This window comes from Nilaparvata lugens, chromosome 12, assembly GCF_014356525.2.
Source record: "Nilaparvata lugens isolate BPH chromosome 12, ASM1435652v1, whole genome shotgun sequence".
Classification (NCBI taxonomy): Eukaryota; Metazoa; Arthropoda; class Insecta; order Hemiptera; family Delphacidae; genus Nilaparvata; species Nilaparvata lugens.
In genome coordinates this window covers 26,726,509-26,743,519 of record NC_052515.1, presented here as the reverse complement: position 1 = coordinate 26,743,519, position 17,011 = coordinate 26,726,509, and the positions used below count along the sequence as shown (strand labels likewise).

General features: G+C 34.7%; 1 protein-coding gene across 1 annotated transcript; it reads right to left on the bottom strand.

Moving 5' to 3' along the window:
• Nucleotides 1-252: 252 nt before the first annotated feature.
• Nucleotides 253-2,381, bottom strand: LOC111053147 (BTB/POZ domain-containing protein 3). The gene is made up of 2 exons (XM_022339995.2): nucleotides 1,562-2,381; nucleotides 253-296 (listed from the first exon to the last, which is right to left on the bottom strand). Exons 1-2 carry the CDS (start codon nucleotides 2,379-2,381, stop codon nucleotides 253-255), a joined length of 864 nt encoding a protein of 287 aa, XP_022195687.2.
• Between the last annotated feature and the right edge of the window lie 14,630 nt (nucleotides 2,382-17,011).

The following is a 17,011-nucleotide window of genomic DNA, read 5'->3' as shown; positions in this document are numbered from 1 at the left end:
TCTTTCCTTTATTGTATTGAAGATAATCATATAACTTAGTTTGAAATTATCTGTCATTTTTTGACTTTGAAAACCAACTTCCATAAAACTAGACGTTATTTTAAAGAGTGAAATAAAATAAACAAATATCATGATCAAACAAAATTACTTTATTATGCTATTAAACTCTTTAACAAGCTGTCCAAATACTCCTATTGATTAACAAAGTAGATGTAATATAAACTTTGGCAGATGACTAGAAATAGCCAACGTTTACTTGAGAACTAGGAAAGGTCTTTTAGGTACTTTTTCAGAACCTGCAGTACAGAAAAAATAATGATCTCGAGAAATGTGAAACTTGAATTAAAACACCTTTATCATCAAAGTATTCTCGGCTTCAACTGAGCACCTTGAATAATGACAATGAAAAAAATTGTCATTAATTATTATTTTCCATAAAAAATGTCCCATTATAGGCCTACATAGAATAATACTCATACAACATATTTATTGAGAAGAATGTTCCATTATCCAAAACATAAACTACAAGAACATAATGGATTTATGATGGAATCAATCACCGCACAGTAAATAAAACATTGACTGAAATCATCATTTGAAAACCAATTTGAGGAATAACTTGATATAACTTACGTCTAATTGGAATACTTGATTGAAAAATTAAATATTATTCTCAGAACAGGAAAAAAAAATATTTCAACAATTGCTAGTATTGCTAGATCAAGATTGGCGGAAAATAATGAATATTACAGGCCTAATCAGCAGCAATATTATTGAAATTCGAATAATATCATAGAGAAACAATAGCGTAAGTAGATATCCCATGGTATAGGGCGTTTATGTCGCAACTTTTACAGTTATCTCAAGCCGATTACTGTCGATTATTGTCAATTTTTACTGTTTTGTTGGGGTGAGAGTGTATGAACGGCACAATTTGATAGACTACCAGCGTCACACAGCTGCATAGGTAAGAACTACGTGAACTATAGGCTTGGGATAACAGTAAAAGTTGCGACATAAACACCCGCCTATACCATTGGATATCTACTGCTATCGTTTCTCTATGATGATATTAGTTGAAAAAATAGATTAACATTAAAGTCATCAATAACATCAACTTTGTTACTTCAAACATCCTAGATGATATTGATGTTGAATTCCACATGAATTTTTATTATTCCTTTGTTAGGTGGGTTCAAAGAAAACCTGTCATTCAACTCATTTAGTGCAAATTCAGCAAAAAGTACTTGAGATTGGTATTGATCAGGCCTTTTGTTTTTCAAGATCCGACTCTCATTTATTGAAATCAGAGTATTACTCCCATCTAACGCTGAGACTGAAACTTTTGATTCCATTATAGAAATTGTCGGACTGGAAGTTTGACGTGAAGTTTCAACTAAGCAACTGATGTGTCTATGATACTCTTCTGTTACAATGAATTTAAATACGACCCCAGCAACATTGAGGGACCTCTGACAACATTTATCACAAGATTCACTCAATGAATACACAAAAGTTATAGCATGATTATATTCTTTTACCAACTTGGGTAGAAATGTACGTTGCCGCTGTACCACTGAAAGACTCTCAGGCATGGGTTTCAAATCAGATCCCAGCAACAGATTACTCTGAATAGCTTCTTTCTCTTTCTGTGTGAGTAGCAGTGAATGTTCTACGTCTTGTGACGTGAACTCCTCCTTGCTAATCGTTAGAAATCTGATATACTTCTTTAAGCTTCCAAAGCTAGTTGCCAACTTTTCATCGCTAATATTTTCACGTGATGCTTTAGCAAGAGCCCATTTTTCGAAGAGTTTAAACACCTGGATCTCTGATTCTAATGTCAGACGTCGAGATTTCAAAATCAATTGTATTGTTTCAGATTTGGCTGTAGGGAAATATCCACTTTCAACAATTTGATCAGTTTCTTCTTCAATGATTTTCAAACACAGATCATCAAACCCTGGTATATTGTTTGTTTCACAATACTCGTAGACTTCCAATACCTCAGACGGCTTAATATTTTGCTCAATATACACAATGCATTGCTTGGTAAGTTGAGATATGAGATACTTTCGAGCGGCAATGTAGGTCAATAAAGCTTGAATTGTTGACGAGAAATTCACCTCACCTGTGTAGATGAAATACTTCATGGCTTCAAATCCGTCAGCATCCAAATCTTCAATTTTGACAACGTTGTCTTCCTTCAGGTCACCGTAGAACATTGCTTTGAACACTTCACTGGCCAGCGAGAAGAACATCTTGTGTCCCTCGATTACTTTGTTTTCAGAACCAACAATGAATTTACAATCGTAAGTGAATCCATTATCTGATGCTTCAAGGAATCGGTCTTTAAATTTAGCTGTTAAGGAAGAACTGGACATTTCGAAGAGTTTTGAAATTTGAAAACACTACAATAAAATAATTACTCACAATATTAGTTCAAGATTATAACAAAATTATCGTATCACTCACACTAAATTGGTTGAATATTATAACTTAACAGTTTTATGAACGTAGGTTTTGTGAATTTAAAAGTAATTGCAGTTAACACTGAAAATAAATTAGCCCTGACTGCAAGAATGTTAAATTTGATACTCTTATGAGAAATAAGCAATTGATAATCACACCTTTAAAAAAGATTCAGTACAGATATTATTGTGTTAAGAGACCAAACAACGACTGGCGATTCAACTGTTGCAAGACGAATAAAATATTATCCCAGAACGATAATAATAACCAGTGTTCACAACCTTCTATGTTTGGTGACATAATATGTCCAATATTTTACATAGTTAGTTATTTTCATGGCTCTTCAATTAAATTTGATAATAATAACATTTACTCAAAAAGTCAATTACCCTAATATTAATATTATCTCAACTTGAATAATTTGCTTTTATTTTTTTGTATATTATTCTAATAAACATTATTTATTTCTATGGTATGATTTCAATACCTCACAACGACAACAATGTAAGTGCGACCACGTGGCCCGCGTCAGAAGAATCGCGATTTCTAGTTGAAATCAGGAATGCTTGCATTTCGCAATTTTTTCTTAATGATCAGCTGATCGAGATTCATCAAAACATGATTCGGCATAATAATTATATAAACAAACAGATGTCTAGATGTGTTTTTGATACATCCCACAAATAATACAACATGACGCAATCGCATGATTTTTTCCAAATTGATCGTATCATTCCATGTAATCGTAGCGGAAATATCATAAAATTTTACCCCATTAACAAATCAAAGGAAGCTCATTTGGACAACATCCGCGAAAAAATGGAATTTCATCAACCTACTATGAGAGAATAATATTTTTTTCTTTTTTAGTTAAGTTACCTTTATTTTTCTTTCATTTAACTTATGGTTACCAAGGGCTCATGTTGAGGCCCCTTCTTCTGGGTCTATAATTTTAGCGGGAGTTATGTTCAAATTAATCTACTCTAATAAAAACACATTTATTACAAATTTATTATTGATATTCGACTAAAACAACTAGTACCGGTAGACTAGTACCATTTTATTTTTACTTTCAAAAACTCACGATTTTGTAATCTTATAAGACTAGTAGTTCTGTGAACAGTAGACCTCACGCAGTATTCTCATCCACAAGTACCTGATTGATACTATAGACCTCATGGAAATACAGCTATAGACTGGCTTCTCCACACATCTGTGTCATCACTTGTCAGCTGATTTATGATGAATAATTCTATAGTCTGATTTTTACTCTAATATTGGCGTATGAAGGAGGCTCCTTTTTCCTTTTATATTATCCTTGAAATGCAAAATTTCCAAAAACTTTGTAAATACGTCGACGCGCAATTAAAAAAGGAACATACCTGTCAAATTTCATGAAAATCTATTACCGAGTTTCGCCGTAAATGCGCAACATATAAACATTTAAACATTAAGAGAAATGCCAATCCGTCGACTTGAATCTTAGACCTCACCTCGCTCGGTCAATAAAAAAGAAAAGAATTTTTACGGGATAGGAAATTCACGAATGACGCATCATCACGTCTGATCTACTTAAATGAAATATCCATATAGATTCCTTTAATTTACCGAGGATGGTTCAAATTCTTCAAGATTTCAGTAGGTCAAGTTTTCAGTTTGACAAGTTTTTGATTGGACCCTTGCGGATCACGAGTCAAAATCAATAATGATTCGTAGTTGTTGACCTATTCTAAACTTCCGAGTACCCCTAGAAAATATACTTTTATTGTCTATATTTCTAGGTTTAGTTAACTAGAATCTGATTAAGTTGTAATCCACATGAATGGTGATTTCCAATTTGAGTACAAAATGCTTCTGATTTCAACAAACACCCAAACTCATCCTCACTATGTCATACACTCAAAAATATGCCAACACATTAAATCACACCAACTCTCCACCCACAATAATCTATGCTCTCTCGTTCATCTGCACAAGAATTATAATGGTTCAAGAATATTATATGAGAGAGAACTTTCACCAAGAAAAGAGAGATCAAGTTCGTACGTAGGAGAGATAAGAATGTAAATTTGTTTATCCAATTCAGGGATGAAAGAGGAACGATTACCATATGATTTTGCCTCGAAATCTTTCCTCTTACTACTTCCATACCCTCCCTACTTTCTACCCCTTATTTTTCCTCCTACCTCCTCATTTTCTCTCCTACTCTGTCATTTTCCCTCCTACTCCCTAATTTTTTATTCTACTCCTTCATTCTCCCTCAATTTCCCTCCTATTCTCTAATTCTCTCTTCTCTTACTCCCTCATTTTTCAACCTACTCCCTCATTTTCTCTCCTTACCTTCCCACCCTCCTCCCACATTTTCCCTCCTACTCTCCCAGTTCCCTCCTACTCCCTGATTTTCCCTCGTACTCCTTTTTTCCTCTCCTACTCTTCCATTCACCCACCTACCCCCTTATTTCCTTCCTACTAGCTCATTTCTCCTCCTACTCTCTCATACCCCTCCTTCTCTCTCACTTTCCCTCCAATTCTGCCATATCCCCTTCTACTCTACCATTCTCCCTCCTACCCCCTCATTTCATTCTTATTCCCCCATTTTCTCTCCCACTCACTCATTCTTCCATTTTCCTTTCTACTCTCTCATTCCCCTCCTAATCTTTCATTTTCCCTCCTACTCTTTCAATTCCCTTTCTACTTTCCATTTTCTCTCCTACCCCTTCATTTCCTTCCTACTCCCTCATTTTCTCTCCTACTCTCTCATTCCCACTCCTATTCTTCCATTTTCCCTTTCACTCTTACATTTTTCCTCCTACTCCCTCATTTTCCCTCCCACTTTCTCATTCTCTCTTCTACTCCCTCATTACCCCTCCTACTCCTTCATTTTCCCTCCTACTCTCCAATTTTCCCTCCTATCCTCTCATTCTCTCTCATTTTCTCTCCTATCCTCTCATTCAATTCAATTCTCCCTCCTACTCCCTTATTTTCCCTTCTACTCCCTCATTCTCATCCTCATCCTCCCACCCTACACCCTCATTTTGCCTCCTGCTCCCCTCCAGAGCTCGAAGCTAGTACTTGGGAACTGTAGGAGCGAGTATAGTGCTTTTAAAATCGAACTTTGCTTCCAACTTTAAAACTTGGTGCGCTAGCATTATTCGACAAGGAGAGTGCGAGTGAGTGATGATGAGGGGTGAAGGGGAAAGAGTGAGAGAGAGTGAGTAAGGGTGGGGGAGGGATCGGAGAGCAAATGGGAATTTAATGTTCCATGGCTAAGAGACGTCGTCGCCGTTCAAATAACCCACCAGCTGTTGGAGCCTCTTTCCATAATGCTAGGTGATTTTCTCAATCGCTGCGCCAAATTCTCCATCCAACAACAGTCAGAGAGAAAGAGAGAGAGAGTAAGAGAGAGAGGAATAGATTAGATTAGAGTTTATGAATGTTACAATATTACAAAGAGATTTAGATTCAGATTTCTTTATTCATGTGTTTAACAAAACAAAATTCAACTCACGTTCTAGCGTTAAAAATAATTTGTAGTAAGAGTAAAATAAAACGATAAATTAGAAAGAAAAATAAAAATCTTAGTACCATTTTTTGAAATATTTAATCACAACATGTTTCGGACATTGATGCCATTTTCAAGTGATATGGAGTAAATAAATAAATACTGCTAGATGATTCTTATTTTGATCATATGTTAGTGTATTCATATGATTTTATGAACTAAAACTAAAAATTTGTGGATTTAAATTCGCATGATTCTATCAAAAATGGGGTTATTGGTGTCTGTTATAGACATTTAATAGAATCATGCCATTTTTTATAGAATCATGCGAGTTTAAATCCACAATTTATAGTTTTAGTTCATAAAATCATATGAATACACTAACTTATGATCAAAATAAGAATCATCTAGCAGTATTTATTTACTCCATATCACTTGAAGATGGCATCAATGTCCGAAACGTGTTGTGATTAAATATTTCAAAAAGGGTACTAAGATTTTTATTTTTCTTTCCATTTCTATAAAAGTAGCCCTATAAACTTCTCCGTGGAAATGAGCTGGTGCACCGTCATGCTGAGAGTGAAAGGGCACTTGTTCATCTTGTTGAAAGAAATGAAACTAAGAAAGAGAAGGAAATAAACTAAGTACTTTTTTAAAGTGTTTACTTACGACATTTTTCGGGTACCTAGATTTTTATTTCTTTCTATTCTAGAGTATCCCTAACGGAAAAAAGGTGGGCTGAAGAGTTTCACTATAATATTGAGCAGAGAAATATCATGAAATAAGTGAAAGTTGAGATATTACTGTAATGTTTTCACATGAAATAAGTTAGTGAAGTTGGGACCTTTTAGTCCATTCTCAGAAATGGTATCTGGGGATACCCTCCACTTCAGTACTCGACTGTAGAAAGAGAGAGAGCGAGGGATTAGATTAGATTTCTTTATTTATGTATGTTACAATATTTACTGGCTTATACACTAATTTACATTAAATGACGATAATGCTAGTTCACAAAGTATAAATAATTAATCAATGAGAATAAATATAGAAATGCAATTAGAATAACGATAATATAATAATGTGATGTAGCTTCATAAATCATAAATCGACGGTGTTTCAACAAATAATTGTCGATTCTTTTAGAAGGATATAAAATATCCTCCCATTAACACACGACCAGATTGATTGATTGAGTACTTTATTTATGTAGATTACAATATACGGCTTATACACTTATATATAATGGCTTACAATACAGCAAAATTATAGATGAATTTACATAATATAGACTAAGAAAATAATTATTGAACTGTATATGATATGAAAAAGTAATTTGTAATATAATAACTATAGATTTTATATTGTTATGCTTCTTCTTCTCCTTTTTCTTTTCCCCTTCTGCCGCTACAGCGTAGGGGTCCCAGCCTCGGTCCACCTCTTCCACACCTCCCGGTCCTCAGCCATTCTCCTCATTTCCCTCATGGAACTCCCTCTCTCACGACCCAGACTTTCAAGATAACTCTCCCAATTCATTCTCGGTCTACCTTTCCTTTTTTCCCTCTCTCCTGGCCTCCACCACTTGCTTTAGAGAAGGCGACATTGGGCTAATCACCCACACGCTGGATTAAAACTGATTCAAAGAACTACAACTAGCCTCGGACGGGACCGGAAATTAAGGAAAATATTGTTATGCATCTACATGAATTGGCGGAGCTTTGGACATATCAATGTCCATTCTTCGGAAAGAATATTAAAAATATCCTCCCCACTAACTCTCTACCAAAACGTTAATTTAATTAATTATTATTAAACTAAGGATTTATTTATTAATGGAAATATTGTAAAAGTTTTAATTAATATAAATATTTAAGAGAAAAAAAAACAGAAAATTGATAGAGTAAAATAATTATATAGGTAGATAAGATCAAATTATTGATTAATAAAATGAAGTAGGCTGAAAGTAGATCAGGGTAATCAACTTTAAGTAATATACAGCAGTAGCAGTGGATAATTAAAATAACATGAGTTTATATAATATATATACAATTCATTCTATAACAGGTTTAAGGGTTTGTATTTGTGGGATGGGTGGGGGATGGTTGTCATGTGATCGTTCTAGGGCCAGACAGTTTCAGTCATTTGTTCCAAAAGATGTTTTTTTAAAGTCAGGATGAAGCTCGCTCGGCTCTCGATGGACCTGATAGAAACAGGAAGTGCATTCCATGCACGACAGGCACTGACTAAGAAGGATTTTGTGAAAATAGTAGTTCGATGATTGGGTATCCTTAAAGTACTTTCTCCGGTTCTAGTATGTGAAGCATCTATCCTCCTACCTTCAGAGACAAATTTGAAATCATCTTTAAAATAGTTCGGATTACCGTATTTCAAGATATCTCTAACAAGCTTGACTATTCGAAAAAGCTTTTGATCGGGAAGCTTTAATGTTGAACTAGCAATGTGGGCTGGGGTGAAATGATCATGGCGTTGGAGAGAGTAGACGAAACTTAGACAATAATTTTGGCACCGCTGTAGTTTATCATTCAGAGTGACTTGCATATCGTTAAGAACAGAATTACAATACATTGAATATGGGAAGATGAGAGATTGAACCAATAATAATTTAATGTTTCTAGGGAGAATATCGTGCATTTTCTTTAATGCATGCATGGCTGAGAATACCTTTTTACAAGTTTTGTTCACTTGTTCTGACCAGTCAAGAGTATTATTCATATTGATGCCTAAATTTTTAACTGAGCTACAGTAAGGAATGTCATTACCGTCTACACTAATTTTTGAATCGATTCAAGGTCAATATTGTTTATAAGACGAGAATATCCAATTATAATGGGTTGTGTTTTGATGGGATTAAGCTTGAGGCCATTTTTCTTTATCCATTCCACTATCGAATTGATATCCTGATTCATTATTCCAACTGTTTCATTAATTTTGTTATGGGACAGCTTAAATAGATTTGAAGGTCGTCTGCATAAGTATGGAAACTGGAGAATTTGATAATGGAAGAAAGGTCATTAGCATACAAAGTGAAGAGGAGAGGGCCTAAAATTGAACCTTGTGGTACTCCATGCATAACGTTTTTCCAAGTTGACTTTTTGTCACCGACAGATACACATTGTTTCCTACCTAATAGATAGGATTTAAACCAAACTAACGAGTTGTGACTGAAACCAAGAATAGCCAACTTATTCAGAAGGACTGTATGATCAACAGTATCGAATGCTTTAGAAAAATCAAATAGGGTGAGGATGGTGCATTTTCTTTGGTCCATAGCTAACCTTATATCATCAGTGACACGAAGCAGAGCTGTCTCAGTTGAATGGAATTTTCTAAAGCCTGATTGAAAGTTATGAAGCTTACTATTGTTGTCTAGAAATTTTACAACTTGAGCATGAATGAGTCTTTCCAGCACTTTGGACAATGCAGGTAAAATACTGATTGGTCTAAAATCCTCAACTTTATTGGGTGATGGAACTTTATTGAGAGGGCGAACCAGAGCAAACTTCCAGTTTTCAGGGAAAATGCCTTCTTCAAGTGACTTGTTGAAAATGTATGTAATGGTTGGTAAAACAGCAAATAACATCTTCTTGATAAATTTAATAGGAATTTTGTCTACACCCGTAGCATTACTATGAATACGTTGAATTGCTCTGAAAGTGTCTTCTTCTGAGATTGGATGGAAATGAAATTGATCAGTAATTGGTAAATCTAAGTTTGTAACCTGCTCTTCAAGATCATCGATATGATTAGCAATGACAACTTCGTCGCGTTGGTTAGAGTGTGAAACGAAATGGTCATTCATATTGTTCAATGGGAAGTCTATTTGTGGATTCGATTTCTGTTTGCCAAGCCCGAATTCTTTTATTCCCTGCCAAAGTGATTTAGAGTCTTGTCTATTGTTTGTCATAAACGAATTCAAGTACCTAATCTTTGAGTTCCGTAATTCCTGTTTAACCCTATTTCTAAGGCTCCTATACTCTATCAAACTGTCCAAGTCAAATGTCTTTTTAAATTTTCTATGTGCTTTGTCTCTACGTCCCATCATCTTAAGTATGTCTTCAGTCATCCACGGTATTCGTCGTTTTCTATTAATCCTCCTCGTCACATAAGGTGCATGTGTGTCATACAAAGTCAAAGTCCAATTCTCGAAAGTCTTGACCATGTCATCAACTGAGGGTAACGCTTCAATTTGATGCCATGGAGTCTGAGCCACATCAGTCAGGAAGGCGGCTTCATCAAAGTTTTTGAAGTCTCTATAAGTGATAATTTTCTGTTCTGGCTTAGGTATCTTATGGGAAAGTACACAGTGGATCAAATCATGTCCAGAAATAGCTGGGACTGGGATTTGGCCTGCTTGAACAACCTCGTTAGGATCACTAACAATGAGAAGGTCAATGAGTGTGTCAGATACATTAGTATGATGAGTTGGATCGAGAGGTAAAATAGTCATGTTTAGGCATTGGAAAATAGTAGTCAGTTGAAAGTAGTCAAAGTTACGATTGTCATGTTCAAGTCGGTGTTCATATCCCCCATAACTAGTATACGGCTATAACAAGGCATGAGAGAAAGCAAGGCATTTTCGAAATCTGTAAAATGACCTATTTTTGGTGGGCGATAACAGATACCAACGAGTAATTTATCAGTACTAGATAAGGATAATTCAAGTAGCATAAACTCTGGTCTGGAACAATACTCTTGTTTAGATGTGATTAAAACTTTTGTTTTGATACCATCTTTCACATAAATTGCTACACCCCCACAAGCTTTATTTAATCTATCATTCCGGAAAAGATTATATCCAGGTAATGCAACAAAATTTGATGAAATACTAGGCTTCAAAAATGATTTGGAAATTCCAATTATATTGAAGTCCTGAAAACTGAAGATTGCTCTGAGTTCATCGATGTGGCAGCTGAGGGATTGGACGTTGAGGTGAGCAGCCTTGAAAAGTTTTTTGGAAGAGTGGAGCTTATTTGCTAGAAACATACCTGCGTCATTATATCTATTATTGAAATAATCATACCTACTTGAGGGCGAGTGAGCTGACGTGTCAGTGAGAGGCATCATGGAAGCAGCAGACCAATCGTGAACCGACCTCAGAACGACACATGACGGGGAAAATGGGGATGAAACTGATAAAACTTAACCTAAATGAAAAAGTCTCTTGATTCGAGTGCATCCTGTATGCCTTGACAGTTCGGCTCCCTTCACTATTTGAAAACACTAGTTCAAAAAATTCACTAAACACATCAATAAGATGTAGATGTTGTGATCCGTGGAGTTACGGTGATGAATAATTCACCTAATGGTGAATAAGATGAAGATTGAGGAAGAACTGGTAGTGGGAGATCTAGTCCAAGTTGAGATAGAGCGAGTAGGTATCCAGTAGTGGAAGAATCGAGTCCGAGTGGAGGTAGAGCGAGAAGGTATCCAGTAGTGGAAGATCGAGTCGAAGTGAAGATTGTGCGAGTAGGAATCCAGTAGTGGAAAGATCGAGTCCAAGTGGTGACAGAGAGAGATGAAATCCAGTGGTGGAAAATCGAGTCCAATTTGAGATAGAGAGAGATGGAATCCAGTAGTGGAAGATCGTGTTCAAGGTGGAGATAGAGCGAAAAGGGATCCATTAAAAACTGCAAAAGAGAAGAAAAAGCCAGCAGAAAAACGAAAGATCTTTGAAGAAAGTTATCATTTTAGAAAAGATACATAATACAACTGATAATGAATAATATTTGCATAAAATGGAATAGGAATAGTATGATTTAATGTGAGAAAGAACCGAATATCAAATATGGATATTAGTGGAAAGTAATCAGATAGAAAGAGAAAAGGTAGAAAGAGAAATAATAGAGATAGAAAGAGAAATAAACATTTGAGCATGCTGGATAGCTAGTGGAAAAATCACAGGGAAAATAATGATAATAATGGGGAAGAAGAGAAGAGAAAGAGAATGTGCACAATTGAGAAGAAATTATGAAACTGAACTATAGAATAAGAAATAGAACATCGTATTGTGATCTCGAATTGATCAAGGAAAGAAGAAGAAGAAAAGAAAAAGAAAGAGAAGGAGAAGAAGAAGACGAAGAAGAATAGAAAAGAATAATAATCATCATTGCAAAAATCAAGAAATAAGAAGGAAAATAAGAAGTAGAGGAGACGCTTGAGAAAGAGCTAGATTATTTTAGATGAGTTTTAAATAGGATTGAACGGTGAAGGTTAAAAAATATTATATAGTATTAGAAGTATAATTAACTATTGGGAGTTGCAATAACGATAAAAGTAGTAAATTGAGTACTGTAATATTTTAGTGATGAATGTCTAAGATAACGTTAAATGAAACACAGCCCTTTTATAAGCATGTGAACATTAATAAACCTTTATAAGATATAGAGAGACAGAGAGGGGGATATATTTGATATTTATTTAATTCATCTTACATTGCCAGGTCTGACAAGATGGCAAACACTTATAAAATTAAACAAAACAAAAAATAGCAATTACAATATATAGTGGAAATTCATACAAATGATGAAACTAATGTAGGCTAATTTCTTGAATGGGCAGAATTCACAGGGAAGTGAAAATTTGAAAGTTACAAGTGGGAGAATATTAAGGCTTGGTGAGGGGTAAGGATGTAGAATATAGAAGATTATGGATATAAAGGAACCCGGATTTTCGGTGGGGTTCTACTACTCTAGCACCTTGGGTTGTTGGGACGCTAGAGAGAGAGAGAGAGAAAGAGAGAGAGAAAATGAGAGAAAGTTAATGGTGAGAGAGACTCAATGGTGGAATACTTGGGCGTGTCTAGACTCGGCCCATGAGAGTCGAGCTCAACCTTCATTGGCCAATCGTAAGGCTTCGCCAATATTATATTAAATAACTTCAACCATGTATAATGTACTGCTTTTTAGAATATTTGAACTTACAGTTCACTAAAGACTGATAATGATGGATATAAAAACCGAGACTAGTATTTCAAAATGTTTCAATAATTCAGTAGTTTTGACAATAACAGGTTGTTTTTATTCAATAGTTCAATGATACTGACTAAATCATTACAGTGAATAATATTCCCTCCTCATAGGAGAAATATTTTCAATGATGTTTCGCTTATTAACTCCAATCTCCCATAACATTCTATTTGCTTTGATGATGAGAAAGTCTGCAGTTATTATAGAGTAAATTATGAGAGTCTGAAAATGATACTAGTATTACTGTGAACAGTAGACCTCACGCAGTATTCTCATCCACAAGTACCTGATTGAAACTATAGACCTTATGGAAATACAGCTATAGACTGGCTTCTCCACACATCTGTGTAATCACTTGTCAGCTGATTTATTATGAATAATTCTATAGTCTGATTTTTACTCTAATATTGGCGTATGAAGGAGGCTCCTTTTTCCTTTTATATTATCCTTGAAATGCAAAATTTCCAAAAACCTTGTATATACGTCGACGCTCATGAAAATCCTGTCAAATACCTGTTATATACCTGTCAAATTTCATGAAAATCTATTACCGCGTTTCGCCGTAAATGCGCAACATATAAACATTAATTTTAACATTAAGAGAAATGCCAAACCGTCGACTTGAATCTTAGACCTCACTTCGCTCGGTCAGAAAATTGAACTTGCAAAATCCGTGGAAACCATTTTGAAAATATTCTTTTAAGATACAATTATTGAAAACTGTATTTGTAGGAATCAAGTAATAATTCAAGTTGTAAAAAATTCAACTAAACCCTTGATAAATTCATCATTACTCCTTGACTAATTAAAAAATATAAGCTTGGGAGGAAGTCATTTATAGACTATTTGTGGGAGAGCTACTGTGAAGTATTTTCTTCCGAGAACAGTGACAATATTAATTAAAACTTCGCCCTGTTCTAATTAATTGGTTAATCCTGTTTATTGTAATGAAGTTCATCCGAAATTCCATCCCCGGATTCCCAATTCCAAACTTGGCCTTAATAGTCTCTATTTGAAAGTTTTAATAGCCGCGTGACAGTAGCTGATGAATACAGTCCCTTCCCGGAAATTTTCTCAGGATAATAATAATATAATTCGTGTTTATTAGAAGTATTATTATTGTAGAAGAGAGTAGTGAAGTTGAATTGACTGAAAAATTTCAGTGAAAGTGAATTTTTTTAGGATTTATTGATGGGTTCTTAACGGCTATTCTCATCTCGCAACTTTGGTTGATGGTCTCATACCATCCAGACGGGCTCCCAACCAGTGCAAAACGTTGAAAACCACTGAAAACCAAGTAATTTCGGGTGTAGCCTTTGTATTATTCAAAATCCTCCCTATGCAACATTACTTTAGCTCAACTTCTGAACTGACTTTAAAAATGTTCTGTTCATTTGTTCTCAAAAAAGCAAATAAAACGCAAAAAATTCAGTAAAACTCTGGATCTTCGAGAACAGTGAAACTTCATTTTTGGTTTAACTTCTGTGTTATCTCGATGTCCTAATACATTTTTACAATAATTATATACATATATGTTTATATGATATATTATTACATATATACATAGCTAACGTTTTTTGGGTGTAAATTTCAAACAGAAAGTCTATATTTGGATTGTTTTTATGTGATAAATTACAATTTGAAGCAATTTTGGACATTTGAAATGATAAAGATGATTTTGAAAATGTTTTTTTCTCTGTGAAAATTGAAAATTGAGTTTGAACCTCCTTTAACCTCAAAATTGTTCCAGCAATCAGATTTTCAACTTAATAATATGAGTGTAACGCTAGTTCGCCTCCATGGTGCACATTGGGTAACGCTAAATGGGCTAGCAAATAATGGCGGTCACACAAACTTATGTTCTCCCGACCGAAAACTACACAACATCTCAAATAATTTGGAAATATACAGTGTATATCTAGGCATTTGAGACTCATTAGCTATATATTTGTTTTGTATCTGTCATACTGTAAATAAATAAATACATTATTTTCTTACCTTGGCTGAGCTTCGATCTGTACTCAATTCTAGCATTCTCTGTTCATTTCTTCTCGATAAAGCTGAGAAAACGCAAAATAACGCTGGAAAACACACATTTTGGGCGTAACTTTGGATTGTTTCTCCAAATCCGTTCTTAGTAAGCTCCTGGAGGGCCAACTGAACATATCTACCAGATTTGAACTTTCTTGGTCTAGCAGAGTTTTAGTTCTGTTGATGAGTGAGTGAGTGACATTTCGCTTTCATATAAAAGATGGATAGTCTGAAACAATGTAGCCTACCTAGAATACAATGAATCCTATATTACTAGAATATTATTAGAATAATAGAATACTAGGATACAATGTAGTCTAGGTACCTGGGTCTGAAAGACTAGTAAATAAAGCTTCTTCTTCTTCTTCTTCATCATCGTCATCTTCTTCTTCTTCTTCTTCTTCTTCTTCTTCTTCTTCTTCTCTTCTTCTTCTTCTTCTTCTTCTTTTCTTTCACAATCCAATTCGTCCTTGAAGTTGATATCACAACAGAGATAGCAGTATTGTGACACTTTCTCTAATACTTTGTTGTCAACAACTATTTTTAATCTTATGGGGTATTTTCCAGTGAATGCCATGATTTTTGTCTTTCCCTGATAAGTTCTGAAATTATAACCCTTGCATATTCAAGTGAACAGCATCTAAAATTATTTGACAATCAATAACTATAAAGGTGGAAAATGATAGCTGACTATCTGCATCTAGACTTTTCAAATTCAAATTTGTAGAGTGATTGGAGCAGTTATTGTCATTATGCCAAGCCGTGGCAGCACACTTCTCAAGTCAAGAGAAATTTGGAGCAACTCCAAACTTGTGTGCTTCAAAATGAGGACTTCTGGATTGAAAAGCGTCTGTGGTCCTGGTTGGTCCTTTTTTTTGAAAAAAGAATGGAAATCTCACTTTCCATCTGAGTCAGGATGATGGGCCTTCATTCTCACGAATCATCAAACGTAATAATCTCATACTTATCATCTGCCATTATAATAGTTCTCAAGAATCTTTTTTAATCAATTTTTCAAATATTTAAAACATGTCAGCGCATGAAGATATAAATCGTTTCAAAGCTGAAAAAACGATCTTAATTTCATAGATTTCTCTGTATCTCTTGCACAAAAAGTTATAATGGAAAGAGATTTTAAAGAATCAATAAAAGACATTTTGAAAGTTATAACTAATGAAATATGCGTTTTAGAGGAAAGCTTTATTGAACAAAAATTGTAGAGGAGGAATTTAAAAATATTGTCGTCCAAGAAATTGTAAAATATCTTGAACGGTTATTGAAATACAAGTGATATAGCAAAGCCCTGAAAGTTTCGGCGGCCGTCTTGATTCCCTAGTTATTTATTTATTCGTGGAAACAATAACAAATCATATAAATATGATTGGGAAGGAACAACAGGCTTGGCCCAAAACTATTCCATTCCCAAATTTTGATTACATGTTTAAAAAATAGGTTATGTTTCTTCTGTAAAAAGTTCAAGCTCAACTTTCGTCCAAAAATAAATATGGGATGCAAATTTTAAATTTAGAAAAATTAAAACACCAAATTATAGTTAAATATTACACTTAATTATCACTGCACATTGAATTAATTAGGTTATTTTATGAATTTTGAAGCCAAAAATACACACAAATTCTCACTAAGAACAGCTGATGATGTTGACAATTCTTCTTTCGAGGTGTTTGCCTGTGATTTCGACTTATCATCATCATCATCGTGTTACTCATAAAACTAGATCTACCGTTAAGAGAAAATTGCAACATCTTCCACGACTGTGACCCAAAAATGACCACGGAGCGTCTTTTCCACAACATTTGCTAGAGTAGTCGAACACAAAGTCCAAAAGTGAATCAGTAGCGCCATTTCATGAAACTGTTAGGGGGGAACCACCCCCCCATAGGAGGTATGAATGGGGGTTATGAAATACCCCCAAAGGATAGATGGTCCTGGGTTTTTCCCCATAAATATTACATTCCATGATGTTATATGCTTCATTTTTCCCAGTTTTATACAAATGTGGTTGAAG

Coding starts and splice junctions, on each gene's coding strand:
- LOC111053147 (XM_022339995.2), bottom strand. CDS start 2,381: ATGTCCAGTTCTTCCTTAACAGCTAAATTTAAAGACCGATTCCTTGAA. Junction 297..1,561: donor TTCAGTGGTACAGCGGCAAC/GTACATTTCTAC, acceptor TCTGTACTGCAG/GTTCTGAAAAAGTACCTAAA.